The sequence below is a fragment of the Chrysemys picta genome, chromosome 1 (assembly GCF_011386835.1).
Source record: "Chrysemys picta bellii isolate R12L10 chromosome 1, ASM1138683v2, whole genome shotgun sequence".
Taxonomy (NCBI): domain Eukaryota; kingdom Metazoa; phylum Chordata; order Testudines; family Emydidae; genus Chrysemys; species Chrysemys picta.
In genome coordinates this window covers 117444009-117459593 of record NC_088791.1, presented here as the reverse complement: position 1 = coordinate 117459593, position 15585 = coordinate 117444009, and the positions used below count along the sequence as shown (strand labels likewise).

General features: G+C 38.0%; 1 protein-coding gene across 28 annotated transcripts in view; it reads right to left on the bottom strand.

Moving 5' to 3' along the window:
• Positions 1–15585, bottom strand: part of LOC101951029 (pleckstrin homology domain-containing family A member 5) — a 158279-nt gene that overhangs the window by 52663 nt on the left and 90031 nt on the right. For 8 of the 28 annotated variants that reach the window (XM_042848993.2, XM_065567796.1, XM_065567788.1 and 5 more), the window contains 2 exons: positions 15370–15423; positions 7396–7476 (listed from right to left, as the gene is read on the bottom strand). The exons of 12 other annotated variants lie outside the window; for them this stretch is intronic. In XM_042848993.2, coding sequence (XP_042704927.2) covers positions 7396–7476; positions 15370–15423 — 135 coding nt within the window. The remainder of the gene's footprint in view (positions 1–7395; positions 7477–15369; positions 15424–15585) is intronic. 8 more of the 28 variants (XM_065567836.1, XM_065567856.1, XM_065567852.1 and 5 more) reach the window with 1 other exon arrangement.

Here is a 15585-nt window from a genome sequence, read left to right as displayed (position 1 = left end):
TGTCAGAGTCCAGGAAAGCATAAAATGAATGTGAGGAGAGAGGATAGATAGCTGGAGCAAGAGGAGAGGTGGCAGCAGCGTGATGAGAGGAGGCAGGAGGCAATGCTGAGGATACTGGAGGATCAAATTGATATGCTCCGGCGTATGGTTCCCGACTCACCGATAGCTGTCTGGCGTTGCAAGCTTCCAGAGGGCTATCGCCACTCGCTTGTGAACGGTGAGGGCTGCTCTCATCTTGGTTTTCTTGCGCTTCAGGGCAAGGAAAAGCAAATTAAAGTTCCATGAAAGTGCCCTTATGCATGCGAAAGTTTCGCAGCCACTGGGATTCATCCCAGACCTTGCAACGCTATGCAGTCCTACCAGTCTGTGCTTGTTTCCCGAGCCCAGAATCGGCGTTCCACGGCATGAACCTGCCCCATTACCACCATAATGTCCCCATTGCCAGGGCCCATGCTTTGAGAGAAGTCTGTGTCCATGTTCTCATCACCTCCTCGCCTGCTTTTGCAGGTTCTGGTTCTGCATATACTGCAGGATAATGCGCATGGTGTTTACAACAGTGTTTACAACAGTGTTTATAACTGCCGCGGTGATCTGAGCGGGCTCCATGCTTGCCGTGGTATGGCGCCTGCAGGAGAGCAGAGTTGCAGCGGAAGCGGTGGATGATGGAATAGATATTTATAGAGAGATGCCATGAGAATAGATACTTATAGAGAATGACGAGAGGACCTGCGAGATGGATTCATGAGAGCAGGAGAGCAGAGTTGCAGCGGAAGTGGGAGCCCATGACAGCCAACATGGAGAAATCTGCTATCGAGACAGGAGAGCAGAGTGGCAACGGAAGCGGTGGTTGGAATGCCAGTTTTTCCCGACTTATTGCATCTGTGGCCAGAGCAGGAGAGCAGAGAGGCAGCAGAAGCAGTTGTTCGATGACGACGGTTAGTAGTCCTACTGCACCATCTGCTGAAAGCAATATGGCATCTGCACGGAAAAAAGGCGCAAAACAATTGTCTGCCATTGCTTTCATGGAGAGAGGGGCGACTGACGACATGTACCCAAAACAATGTTTTTGTCCAATCAGGCATTGCGAGCTCAACCCAGAATTCCAATGGGCGGCGGAGACTGCGGGAACTGTGGGATAGTTACCCACAGTGCAACGCTCTGAAAGTCGATGCTAGCCATGGTACTGTGGACGCACTCCGTTAATGTGCTTAGTGGGGACACACACAATCAACTGTATAAAATCGCTTCCTAAAAAATCGACTTCTATAAATTTGACCTAATTTCATAGTATAGACATACCCTAAGAGTAGAAAAGGGCTGCAGGGAGAAAGGGAAAGAACCTCATAGTCCCTCTCTGGGTAGTAGAGAGCAGAGGAGCTTCAGGGCAGATTTTACATCCTGGGCTTGATGGAATAGGCTAACAGAGGTGCAGGGGACTCCGCTAGTGCACCTGAGTGAAAGCCAATCACAGGCAGAAAGTTGAGGATTCAGACAAGGGAAAGATTCCACCAAGGTAGTCTCTGAGTCAGAATTCTGTAGAAAAACAGAGCTGAGGATGACTCAGGATAATTTAAAAGTTCAAGCCTGGAGAAGGGGCCAAAGTTGCTTTTGTTGTGGTTTATAATTTTCCTTTTATAGCTTGAAGTCCTGGGGCCCTTGGCTCTAATAGAGTGGAACAGAAGAGGGGCCCTGGAGGAGTGGCAGATGTCATACTGATGCCCAGTGTCATGTGGGACACTAACACATCAGAAGGGGAGAGACTTAAATGACCTGGCCAGAGGGCCACGTCACAAGAGAGACCACCACAGGGCCTGAGCAGCTGATGGCAGGGGATGTTAAATGACAAGAGAGCTGCTAAGGGGCATGTCTGCAGTGAGCGTACTTTTTTACAGTCCATAATAGCCACTGAAATGTTTCTATTCTTTTACAGTTTTATCTGTAATACACAACAGGCAGAAACTTCTACAGAAGCACTTCACCTCCACACAATAGAGAATATTGTAAAATAACATTATACATTCATTTAACACAGAAAATCTCAAAATTATATGAACTACTTTGCCCATCACTGTCAATGCAGCAGCTGCTTAATAATGTACAGCAAATCTACTAGATGGTTTAGGGCAAGATGTGAAGAACACCATCATATTCTATTGGAATTACAGGAGGAACTGAGGTAGCTTACACTACCTCTTGGAGTATGCTACGGGATATTTAGTGACCAAGTGGCCATGAGCCTGTTTTTATGTTGCATCCAGTGGAACCGCCTCCAGTGACAGTTCCTTTTTACACCCTGCCAGGGCACTGATTTAAGAGGAAGAGTGCCATCTACTGCACTGCCACATCACTTCCCACAGACTTGTGAGTTTTCCTTGAAGACTTCCTATCCAAGTACTGACATAGCCTATTTCTGCTAACATTGAAATATATAGTGAAATCACACTGTATGAGTGCAGAGGAATTAATAGCATTTTAAATACTCCTGAAGTATTATTTATTGCTTGCTGCTAGTGTAAGCTACATGTATAGTTGGGGCAAATATTTCTCTGTGTGCGGTTACAATGGTGTTACACAACTGCCATTGCATTCAATGAAAAATGTGTAATGTCCACGTGTAATGCTGAAAATATCTGTGAATTAAGTCTTGTGCACAATACGTATATCTACAAAGAAGAATTTAGCAAGTAGAGATTTCAAAAGTTACAGAAACAGTCCATAGTCCAACATAGTCCATCGCATCTTAGACAACGGGCAATATCTGCTGAATAACAGCAAGGTATAAAACCATGAAAATGGACATTATGTAAGATGTTCACAGGGGAAGTTTTTTCCTAACCTAAGACAACTATTGGAGGGTTTATTTCCTGAAGCATGAGGGCTTGTATCCTTGTGTTTTTATTTTAGCCAGTGTAAGTGCAGATATTAATATACATTTCTAAAACTTTTTAAAATTACACTAAGCTTGTTGCCTCAATAAAGTCTTGTGGCATGGAATTTCACAACTGATGGCATGTTTAACATCTTTTGGGAGATTGTTCTAGTGAGGAAATTAAACAAAAAGTTGGGGCTTTTGTGTGGAGGGTGAGATATTCTTTAAGATTCTATTAGCATTTTTTAAAAGGCCCTTTTCACCCATTAGTATGAATACATGGACCTATTCGACACTCAGTGATACTTTCATGTAATTTAGCTGAAAGAGTATGTCTTTAGTAGTAAGAATATACTGTGGTTTGAATGTATTATGTATCAGATGTGAAAACTGCATTTCACATAATACAACATGTAGAATTTCAAATAGGGACAAGAAATGCAGGAAAAGAGGATGTAGGCCAAATAAGAATGTTGAACAAATTCAAAAACAAAGCATAGAAAATATTTCTAAACATCAGGATCATAAGCTAATAGCCCATCAACAGCTTTAATTTGTGCAACTGGTGAACAGTGTATGACAACTCAACATCTTGCTGTCCTAGATTGAAGTATGGGGCTGCGATCTGCTCTTAAATGGTTTTCCAATTTCTTGGGCATAAACATGCTGACATTAGGCATGCATGTCATCTTGTTCTAACCAGATTTTAATCTTGTCTTTTCAGTGTCATTGTGCTTTATACACACAATATTCTAACTCATTCACGTTAAAATCCGGTGTGATCTTTAAAATATGAAAAGTCAACACAGTACAGGAAGTTGTCTCAAATTTTAAGCCTTAGTTTAGGCTTATTCGTGAATTTGCACCAATAGAATCCCCTTCATATAACATTAATATACCTCACTTAACACTGAGAAAAGGACAGATTGTCTAGAGATGTTGCAAAGGGACAATCTAAGTTTTCTCCAATTTACTGTTCGTACTGTTAGGTACTGGTTCAGGCTCATCTAATTGTACCTGAATGTGTCCAGCAGAGCTAGCCAAAGAGGATAGGTAGCTGATTACTACATTTCTTCAATATGAATAAAAAGTTAATTTCAGTGGATGAATTTTACTGTATTAAATCTCTGTGTGAACACTTATTCATAATTAAAGTGGCCTTAATTTGGTTTAGTTTAATTCACTTTGGAAATGATCCAAGCTAAACTTTAAATTCTGAATGGGTATTCCCACAGTGGCTTAATGTGGCTTAAAATTTAAAACTGAAAATTCACACCTTTAGTTAATTCGGATTAATTTTCCTGATGTCCGTGTGTTGACAAGCCCTAATTCCTGGACAGAACCACCACATGTGCAAGTATGTTTCCCTTTTCCTGCAATCCTTCAAACAAAGTGCCTTCCTAGTTCCAAAAATATGATGGATCTTACCAGGAATTTCTTTATGAGCTACACAAATTGAGGGTTTATATTGCCTTTCCCATATCAGCCAGATCAATTTATTTGCCTAAATCCCTCTCCCATCTTTTCATTTGGGCTGTTTTCTTAACATTTTTTCATTCAAAAAACTGTACATATCTTGGAAATTAAATCTTTTGTTCCAGGCTCTACTCCTCAAATGTGGTTGAAAGTATAGATTGAGTTGCCCCATATCCAGATCTCACAATAAAATGTTTGACATGCAAATACTGAAAATACAGTGTGACAAAGTTCCTCCTCTACCTTGGTGGGTCCTGAGCTTATTGGCGGATTTTCTTGCCTCAGAGATTCACCATGTGGGTTGGGGAACAGCCCAGAGACCTTCCCCTCTGGAAGAACCCACAGTGCAGGTCAATTGGAAGGTTTGGGGGGAACCCGGACCCCCCTCTACTCCGGGTTCTAGCCCAGGGCCCTGTGGACTGCAGCTGTCTATAGTGCCTCCTGCAACAGCTGCATGACAGATACAACTCCCTGGGCTACTTCCCCATGGCCTCCTCCAAACACCTTCCTTATTCTCACCACAGGACCTTCCTCCTGGTGTCTGATAACACTTGTGCTCCTCAGTCCTCTAGCAGCACACCCTCTCACTCTCAGCTCCTTGCACCTCTTGCTCCCAGCTCCTCACACTCACACCACAAACTGAAGTGAGCTCCTTTTAAAACTCAGGTGCCCTGATTAGCCTGCCTTAATTGATTCTAGCAGCTTCTTAATTGGCTCCATGTGTCCTAATTAGCCTGCCTGCCTTAACTGGTTCTAGCAGGTTCCTGATTACTCAAGTGCAGCCCCTGCTCTGGTCACTCAGGGAACAGAAAACTACTCATCCAGTGACCAGTATATTTGCCCTCTACCAGACTCCTGTACCCCACTCGTCTGGGTCTGTCACAACAGGATCTTTATGTTGTTTACATTACTACATACCTCATTATGGTTTCAAATCAGGACCCAGGAACAACTATCTAAATTGAGTAATCTCAGCTGTTACCCACAACAAATAGTCACTTTCCTATTTCCTAGGGATAAATTCACAGTTGTAAATGAAAGTAGCTAAGAGAGGGCATCTGCTAAGAATGTAGAAGAAAATTTGTTCAAGGTGGTTTGGAAGAATGGGTGATCTTTTATTTTTGGTGACCTAAATTTCTTTTTAACCCAATAATTACTATGAATAGCTATATTTGGGCTCCTGCTTTTTTTCCCTTTTTTTTTAATATAGAAATTTAGAGCTGTGAAAGAACAATGACTGACTAAAAATGACAGTCCCTTATTTATGCAGTACACACTTTCCCCTGCACTATCCTGCCAATGCATCTCAAAACACCATTCTAGAGGGACCATCTCTCTAGGGGAGAGAGGGTAATTCAGTCTTCATGACCCTTCAGATTCATGGTCTCTGACAAGGTTGTCAAGAAGGTGCTATTTCAGTTTCAAATATAAAATGAAGTTATCTCTACCATAAAACAGACTTTAATACGTACATGGATTATTTTAAGCAGCTAAAAATATTCTAAAAATTGATGTCATTTTTCAAAAAATTTCAGCAGTGAGTCGGACAGCTTTTAAACATATAAAAATCTTATTTAGTTTGGGTCTGGAGGAACCTTCGCTCTCCCATTGCACCCCTAACCCTTCAAAGTTGTGTCTGAAAACAGCTTGTCTTTTGGCACACAAGAGTGGGAGATTGGTTCCAGGAAAATCTGTTAATGTAAGCCACTGTTTCAGTCCAAGAAGAAACTAGAGATTCAAAGCACTTCCCCTTTATCTCAAGATACCTGGCTGTTTTCCTAAACATTTAGAAATATTCTACACTGTGATATAGTAATATAAAGGTCAAAAATTGCATGGGAGCTGTATTACAGTGGCATAGCAAAAAATTTCATCACCATCAATGAGCGTTTTTCAAAGCAGAATTTGTCTTACTCCCTTCCTAGAATCACTAGAATATCAGGGTTGGAAGGGACCTCAGGAGGTCATCTAGTCTAACCCCCTGCTCAAAGCAGGACCAATTCCCAGAGAGATTTTTGCCCCCGATCCCTAAATAGCCCCCTCAAGGACTGAACTCACAACCCTGGGTTTAGCAGGCTAATGCTCAAACCACTGAACTATCCCTCCCTTCTAGCCATGAAACTTTGTTTGCCACTCTTCCCCGTTTGGAGTAATCCCTGAATTTGAAGGGAACAGGTCAAATATTTATTCTGTTTGGCAGCCAGAGATTTTCATAGCTCAATTAGCTGCAAAATACAGCAATCACTTAAATAAGAATGCTTAGGCTTCTTTAAAACTTTGATGTTTGAAATACAGTATTTTGTGCAGCAAAATTCATGTGTCTAAGGAACTACTGCGCTTACAGATTTGTATTGGCCATGCTTGTAAGTTAATGCAGGTCTCAAGCCAAAGACATTTCCATTCAGCACATTTTCCCCCTCTTAATGTCTCAGCAGAGTTGCAGCCATGACTATATAGTCTAGAAATGTGTACTCTGGTAGGTTTGCTATGACTTGATTAATAAAACATTGCTCCTTGGATCTACAATCTCCAGATCTAAGTTATTTTTATCCATTTTTCTCCAAGGCTAAGAACTAACTAGGTGCAAACAACAACAACAACAACAAAAGATCTAGAAATCCATCTCCTAAAATGAAGAAAGTTGCCAGATATGACCAGGTAAACACCAATGGCATGCTTTTGTGTTGAACAAAAAGAAGCACCTGTGAAAGCTAATTGTGCATAGGACCACGTTAAGACAAATGTTGGAAGCTTGTTGGAAATTTTATGAGTTTACTGGACACCTGCATATGATACCAAATGATCAAACATTCTAGACAGAAAAAGTTATCCAAAAGGGTACACTTAATATACTCAACAACAAAAGCGTTCAGCAAAAGCCATGCTAATAATATCGCAGCATTTTATAAAGCATGAGTGATTTGTGGTTTTTCAAAACAAATAAGAGAAACACTGATGTTATGAGTAAATCTGAAGAACAACCAAAAACTGTCACTGAGGAAAATTTTCGCAGATGATAAAGCAATTTCATTCACTATCCAAGACCTTACTTGCTGGTACAGTTGTGGTCTTAGCGCCGAGTTCTCAATCATAGTGTGAACCATGGTGATTAAAGGTTCATTCTCTTTCATCTATTTCAAATCAGGAGGAGCATACAGCAAACATCAGTTTACACCATAGCTAGATTTGAAAGACGACACTGTAAATATAGCCTCTACTTCAATATTTTTTCTAATAATGCAGCAGTTTAAATTTTAACCAATTCCTTTAAAGATTCCATCATTTAGAAAAAGTAAATATTTGAAAAACATAAGTGATAAATATCAAACTCATGTTTCCCATATACAAAAGAATGTGTTACTATATTAATATTTCATAAAAGCTGCATCATTTCCACTGTGGTTCATGTTACTAGTAAGTCTAATTACTTCAAATGTTTCACCGATAAACTCAAGTTATAATAGGTAAAACATCAGGAACGACTGGATAAAATACTGAGTAGCCAAACCACGATATTACTTAGAAATAAGCCAGCTAGATTTGAAGTAATTTAAAATACAAATACAGTAATTTAAATATGCAGTAAGAAACATACAAATTCTTATCCAAGAACCATCTCATAAAATAGTCCCCCATACATTAAAATGTAGATTGCATCTTCAGTATGTTACAGTTATTTGAGCCCTTCTGGAACTGAATACTAAGATCAAGTTTACAATGATCTACACTAGTACTTCACAATCAACATTGCAGCAATTTTTATGCAGCACTTTTTTTATATACAAAAGTAGTCAATTAGTTATTGCATTTACCCATATATGGCTATGAAACCACCTGTTGCACGTTTCAAGCTAGATTAGACATATGTGCTGCCATATTTGCAGAACAAATCATTTATATTTACTGCCACAAGTGCAATTTTTAAAACAGATTCTGTGATCATTTATGAAAATTTTTTATAGAATTAGGCATTCAAAAAAAATCCAAGCAATGTATAGAGCAAATGGCTGTCTTATGCCAGCATGCTGGTGAGAATTCTTACATCTTATAAGATTTTGAATATTGTGTTAGGTAGAGCTGGTTAAGAAATATTTTTGTTCCTGTCAAAAATCAATATAAAGTAAAAAAGTTTGTCAAAAATTTTCTTCAGACGTTTTTAGACTTCGTTGAAAAACCAAAAACCGTAATTTTCAGTCTTAGGGGTGAAAAATTCTGTTTTCCCAACAAAAATTGAAAAAAATATCAAAAATGGATATTTACTTTAGAAATGTCCAGTCTGATATGCCATTTTTTGTAGAAAGACCCTTTGAATAAAAATTTCAACCAGTTCTTGCGCTACATCAATTTTACATCCAGCTATAGAGGACGTATGTGTGTGATCTCTCTCACCACGTAACTGTATACACAGTGGATTTTTATACGGACTAACTATTGTCTCACCAATTTGATGTGACAGACAACAAGCTGCTTTTTCCAACCCAAGTGACAACAATTTCCCCATAAACTGAAAACTCCAATCTGTGTGTGGTTTTAGGGGAGGGTCCCAACCTTCTTTATCAGTGGTACCTTACTAATTTGCACTGGCTAAGGACCCCATAATTTGTACAAAAACAACTGTTTTCTCTCCCATTCTTAGTAAAATTATAATCATTACATTTAAAAAGCAAATACTTCTAGTATACTATGAAGAATCAAATTTGAATTACAAATAAAGTAAGATACAATTACTAAATGAAGTATATTGTGATACATTCTTTGCTTTATTGTGCATTTATTTATTCACTCATCTGCAACATTCATTAATTCACAATGGGTTACCAGGTATTAGTGGGAAAAACTGAGGTTCCAGTATATGCGAGGAATTTATTTCATACTGTGCCTCAAATGAGACAGTTATATTGTCCTGTAAATTAAGACATCCCCATTATAGACAACAGTAGAGTTTGAGAGGCAAAAGCAGGCTCATCTTGGATTAAAGTGAATTTTTCCTCACTTATTTACATTTGTCCATTTTTATTCCAATCCCACTAGGTAAAGATCCTTACGCCACAGGGAACATTTGAAAATATTTATTTCAGTACCATTTTTCTAGCAAGATTTCTTTCCCCTATTCCTATAGTATATTGTTGACAAACCTAAAGAGAAGCAGAATAAGGTAATAGTCACATATGAAATACTTAAGTGTTCACTAAGTTTAAAAGTCTCAAAGCTCTGTTTTTGTGCTACTTTGCAACGAGAGTTACTTGCTGCTCTAGCTTCTTTACACAAGTTCGTCTCAGCTGATAACTACCTGTCAGCAGATCAGTAGCATTCTTAGCATACACTAAGAGGGCAATTTTTGAGTCATGTGACCAAATCTTAAACTGGCCTGTGTTGAAGGAAAATACTGTATCTACAACAGTGAGGTTCCCCATAATATGCAGTAAATAGGAAACTACTAAAAACCAGCTTGCGGGGAGCTGCCCAAGGGGTGTGCCGCCCGGATCTGGCATCCTAAAATGCCCGTTTCTAGAGCTTTCCAGATGGTAAAGTGACAGATAACACAACTTTTACTGTATCTTGGGGGACCTCCTCCTCCATTTTTACTAGAGGAGGTTAACAGCACTTCATAATTTTGACTGGAAAGGTCACTGCTCAACAGCAATCCCAGTCCCTAAATACCGTGGAGGGTCAACAATTGGGAATAAATCCTCTGTATAAAACATTGCAAAGTGCTGACCAAAAGGCCATTCCAGCAGAAACCAAACTATTTTTATATCCCTATGACAGACTGTTAAATGTTCAATATTTGTCAAGAGGTGATACAATATATATTCAATTTATTCAATTTCACTCTACCATTTTTTTTTATAAATACTAACCCACAGATATGCAGTACAATTATCTGAACAGAAGTGGTAGAGCAAAATGGAACCTAAACTGAGTAAGACAGCAACTTAGTCACAGTACTAACATAAAAACAGATCCAAATTATATTATGAGTGCTAGGAAAACAAAATTTTACAAACAGCTGCACCATAACAGTAATAATAGTGCATTTAAATAGTTGTCTTATCTGAAGATACAAAGTTCTTTTTACAAACTTAAATTAAAATTGTGACACATGGCCAAAAAGGGTTAAGTACAGTAACTTGCAGGCTAATTGACCCAGATTCAACCTTTAGAGACATGTTAGAAAAAAATATGTAAATATAATTAGGGCCATTCCATGTTAGATAGGCTACAGCTTTAAAATGTAAACTTGTATTGTTAAAGAATTGGAAGAAGATAGTCATTGTAGTAGTCTATGTTTACCCCATCTTGTTAGGGGGGGACAATGTAACCAAAATTTTCCTGTCTAGGGCTATATCGTAAATAACATTTAGATTGAACTTGGGTGAAATAACGTCATTGTCTATGTGTCTCTTTAAAGTTTGTGGTAAACTGTCTATAAACTGCTTAATGGATAATTACTTTATGTTAATCCATATAGTTAATTACTGGTGATGGTTAGGAAACAAAAGGTTACTTCAAAAGCCCATTGTTCACCCAAGGACTGCATGCTGCCCAGGAACTGTATAAAGGACTCTTGGGACCTGATCCTTTCATCTCAAATCTGCTCATGTTTTATCAGGGGAAGCACTGAGCTTCAATATTGAGGTCTCCAAATTTATTTGGATCACCCTGGTATTGGACATAGAATTAGTCCATAGGTTTAGTCCAAACAACTCTATCCAACTCCAAAGCTCATCATCTCTACTATGAAACTGATCTCAGAACTGTATTCATGTCTGTATGTATACTGATCTTTTAACCAATACATTCTCTTTTCTTTAATACATTTTAGTTTAGTTAATAAGAATTGGCTGTAAGTGTATATTTGGGTACTATCTAAAGTATTCATTAACTTGGGAGGTAATGTGTCCGATCCTTTAGGATTGATACAACTTTTTATATGATGAACAAGATTTTCAGTAATCCCCATCATATTTGACTTTGCTGTCTAGAAGGGTGCCCAAGGCTGGGTTGCTTTAAGGGAATTGTGTTTTGGCTTCTGTGTAACCAGTAGAGCTGTTTTGGTGCTGGCTGGGTGAATCTAAGTGTTGGAATAACCACCAGTTCTGGGGACTGTCTGCCCCATTCTTTGCAATTTGCCGTAATTGAGCAACCTCAGCATGACCCCCTTCCCCGGGACCCCGGTCACAAAAGTATTACACAAGCCAGCTAAAGTACAAAATGGTTTAAGGAAATGCCTGATGCCACAAAGCAAGTCAGTAGCAGAACTCTGAATAGAATTCAAGAAACCTAGCTTAGATATATGCCTGCTGTTTCCTGTAGATCACTAAGCCTTCCCCAAAACTGATGTCTGTCTTTGCTATGCTTTTTTATACTCAGTGTGGTATACGAGTGAGAAACAACATTTCTCCCTAAACAAGACATACATAAAAGCAGCTGAATACATTTAATAGTTATCATTTAAAATCTGTGAGTATATTATACTCAGATGCCATAACACCAAAGAATACAGAGCAACATTATAAGCCAATCTAAAATCTGCTGAATATCCAAGAAAACTCTTAGTGGAGTTTTACCAAAAAGATGTTCATTTCCCTTCTCTTTCCCTCTTTCCTCTCCATTGCCCCACACATTTGTAAGTTAATCAGGTATTCTTCCCTGTGACTGACATCTTTCTGTACAGATGAAACTTCACAGCATCCACTATGCTGATTGCATTACAACTATGATCAGCTAGAGAGCAGAGACTCTTCCTGTAGGAAGTTCTCTTCTATTATTCAATTTCTGACTTTTCCTGAGGTTTTAAAAAAAATGTATACCGTAAAAAGCTTCAGTACTGAAAACCATAAAAGAACAGATGCATATTGAATAAAAGATACTCTCTTTCTTATCAGATTCCTTGATCCAGGGCTGACTAGAGGTGAAATATTGTCTCCTGCCCCAGAAAAATCTCTACCTCACGCAGAAATTCCTACTATCAGAGAAGGAAGAAGACAGAAGACTTCATGCAATCCAACAGGTACGTCACTATGACAATCTAATTAATCTGGGAGGTGCTCATATACTCTGGTGATGAGACCCAGCACCAAACCCTAAAATACATAACTCAATCTCACTGAAAAGTATAGCTGGTTATTACTGGAGATTTTCATCATCAGTAACAAAATTACAATTAAGTTCTAAGACCTGTTTACGGAATTGCCCTCTGATAATGGGTGCAGGTTCTAATAAAACATCCATTTATGGGTGAAATAAAACATTTAAGTGTTGTGGACACAGTCTTTATTTGAAATTTTGATGTTTCCATTTGTGGTTATTACTACTTCTCGGTGTGAGCATGGTCAGGAAAAAAGGGCAATAAAGAGGCCATTGGAAATGGATTTAGTAGTACACTTAGATAACTAATCCTTTGGATTCATATAATGCCATGATTACATTTATACTACCGCCCTCGTAAAAAGAGCATGCACTGGGCAAGCAAATAGTCTATGCCTATGATCACTGTTGGTGTCCCAAGTGGGCACTTGTGAAAAAGACAGCAAACACATCTGGCTCCTCTGATGTTTCCTGAATACCACAGCCACAAGAGTGGTTCAAACCCCTCTTAAAAGAGGTGGTGTTTGATTGGTGATCTAAACTCCTGGTGGCCATGAGATTTCAAGGAAACCTATTGTCTAGAGACAATTTTGTGCTGCACTGTCCTTATGTACCTAAAACTACAGAAAACAAAAATCCAAAATGCATCTCCAAGGAAAACAGCAATATAAAGAACTGCCCTCTAGTAAAAAAAAAAGTTCCTATGATTTCTTGGGCTTTGTGAAACTAATCTTAATCACAGGCAATATTTCATTGAGAGAGCTCAGCAATCACTATTGGTTACTTTATACATAAGGTTTTGCACGTAGTACTGAGAAGAGTGGAGTGCAATGCAGCCTTGGTTAGGAGGCAGTAGGCAATGTGTACCGTTCTGAGTTCCTCACAATCCAAAAGGTGGGTGACCAAGATAAAAGGATTGGAGTGCAGCTACACACACCATGGAGAGAGGTTTAGGGAATTTTATATACAGAAATTACAAACTAGTCAAAAAAAGGAAATGTATAATTTATATATCAAGTTGAAATGAAGCAACCCAAAGAGGACAAAGGATTATTTAAGGTGATTAAAGATGCTGTAAAGAAGGAGCATTGGCCTGAAATTAGACTAGGAAAAATTTAGGCTATGCAGTAGGATTTTTTTCTCCTAAAAATAAGGTCAATTTGATAATGGACTAATTTGCTGAGGGAAGTAGTTGAAACACCAGCTCCAGAGGTGTTCAAGAAGATTACAATCTCTTACGGAATTTATATAGTATATGGGACAATCCTGTTCTAGTGCAAAGGGAGAGGGGAGAAGAATGGCGCAGATGACCCAGAACATTTATTCCAACCTTATGCCCTATGATTTTATGACTGGGAATCTCATTTTATACTAACTGCCTCTTTTTTACTATCTGTGAAGTTTAGCCATTTCCTTGATCTACTGCAGAGACTTGGTTTATATTTTTAAATGCCAGCATTAAATGAATTTATAAGAAACTCAACAAATGCAGAAGTACGTATTTCTGCAATCCTCAACTTTACAAGATATAATTACATTTGTTCTGGAATTCTAATAATCAGTTTTTATCTGATGTACTATGCAAGTAAAGAACTGCTTTACTACCTCTCAAACAATAAATGCCATTTCCTTTATTTAAATCAGAATATCACAGACAGATCACTGAACAAACCCTGTAACCAACCAATAATATTAAAAAATGGAACATAAGTAGTAGTTTAACATCTTGTATAAGCAATAAAAAAATCAAAGCTGGAAATGTTTGAGCTGGATGAAATACTTTGGTCTAACACAACTAACAGTTTCTGATTGTCCACCGCCTTACACCTTGGTTAGTCATTTACCAACATACATCAGTGCAAACTGATTGCAAGATGAATGTAAATCACAACCAAATCAGAATGGTAGCATTTCATCTTGAACGCAACCTTGCACTCAATTTGCTTTTATAAGTGACCACCCAAAGTGCAAGGTGATAGAAAAATCAAGCCAGAAAGTTTTTTTTTTTTTTTTAAACAAACAATTCAATGAAGTCCTGCCTACTGCAGCAATGCATAGGATGTCCAGGTGCAAAAACAATCAGGAAATTGTTTGCATTAAGTGTAATGTTTAAGATGTAAAATTCAGCATGCAGTGTTTGAAAATCAGTTTTGAGATTTTCACGTGAGAAAACGATAGTTAAACATCAATTTGCCTATATTTCCTTTCAAGTACTTGTTATGATTTTCTCTATTTCTGTCAAAGGTCTCATCATTCCGTTTAAAAAGCTCTCTTGCAGAACCCATTTGCAAATTTCATTTGATCCTGGCTTGAAGAAAAAAAGCTGAATATGACATCCCAATTGTTTTTTTATCAACAGATTTTGATGTCAAATTATTATGCTCTCACTCTGAAATCCAGCAGAAGAAAAATCTGAGTTATGAAGGAGTAAAGTCTTATTCATTCATAACTCATGACCAAATAGCTTAGCAAAACACAAAATTAGGTAAGTTGCCTTTTGTTTAAAATGTATTTTGAAGTTTGATCTCAGTTTTCTTTGTTCTGAACACATTGAAATCATCAGAATTAGCTGTTCTCTATGAATAGTATGCTTGTCAAACTTGTCAGTTTGGAAATCTCTGATGAGTTTGGTTATGTTGATAAAAAGTTGAGGAAATTTTAGGTAGTTACAGGAAAGCAGTGAACTGCAGGAATAAACTGGAACCTGAGAATTAAAACTACGTTCTGGTATAAATTTAATGCTCAGATTCTTATTATTTCATTATATCCAATTTTCAATAAAATTTATTTTTTTTGTGATCTGTAAATAAGGTAATATATAAAATACTCAACTCCAGTTCATAGAAAACATCTTTAAATATCTGGCATCTTTAAATTTGGAAAAAGCATGCAACACACACAGAGACAAACAAAGAAAAAGCTGCTAATCCCACCTGATGATCCAAATATATGGCATTCCTTTGAAGGTGATGTGAAAGAATCTCATTCTAGCAGGCAGCAGTCAAGAAGATAAAGGAAAGGGACAGAAGGTGCAGAATGTATGAAAAGGTCAGTTTGGAAAGAGTTAAACTAGCCAGTGATCTTTCAATCTAATTAAAAACGAACGTTACATTTCTATACATTTTTACATAAACTGCTTTGAGCTCAAG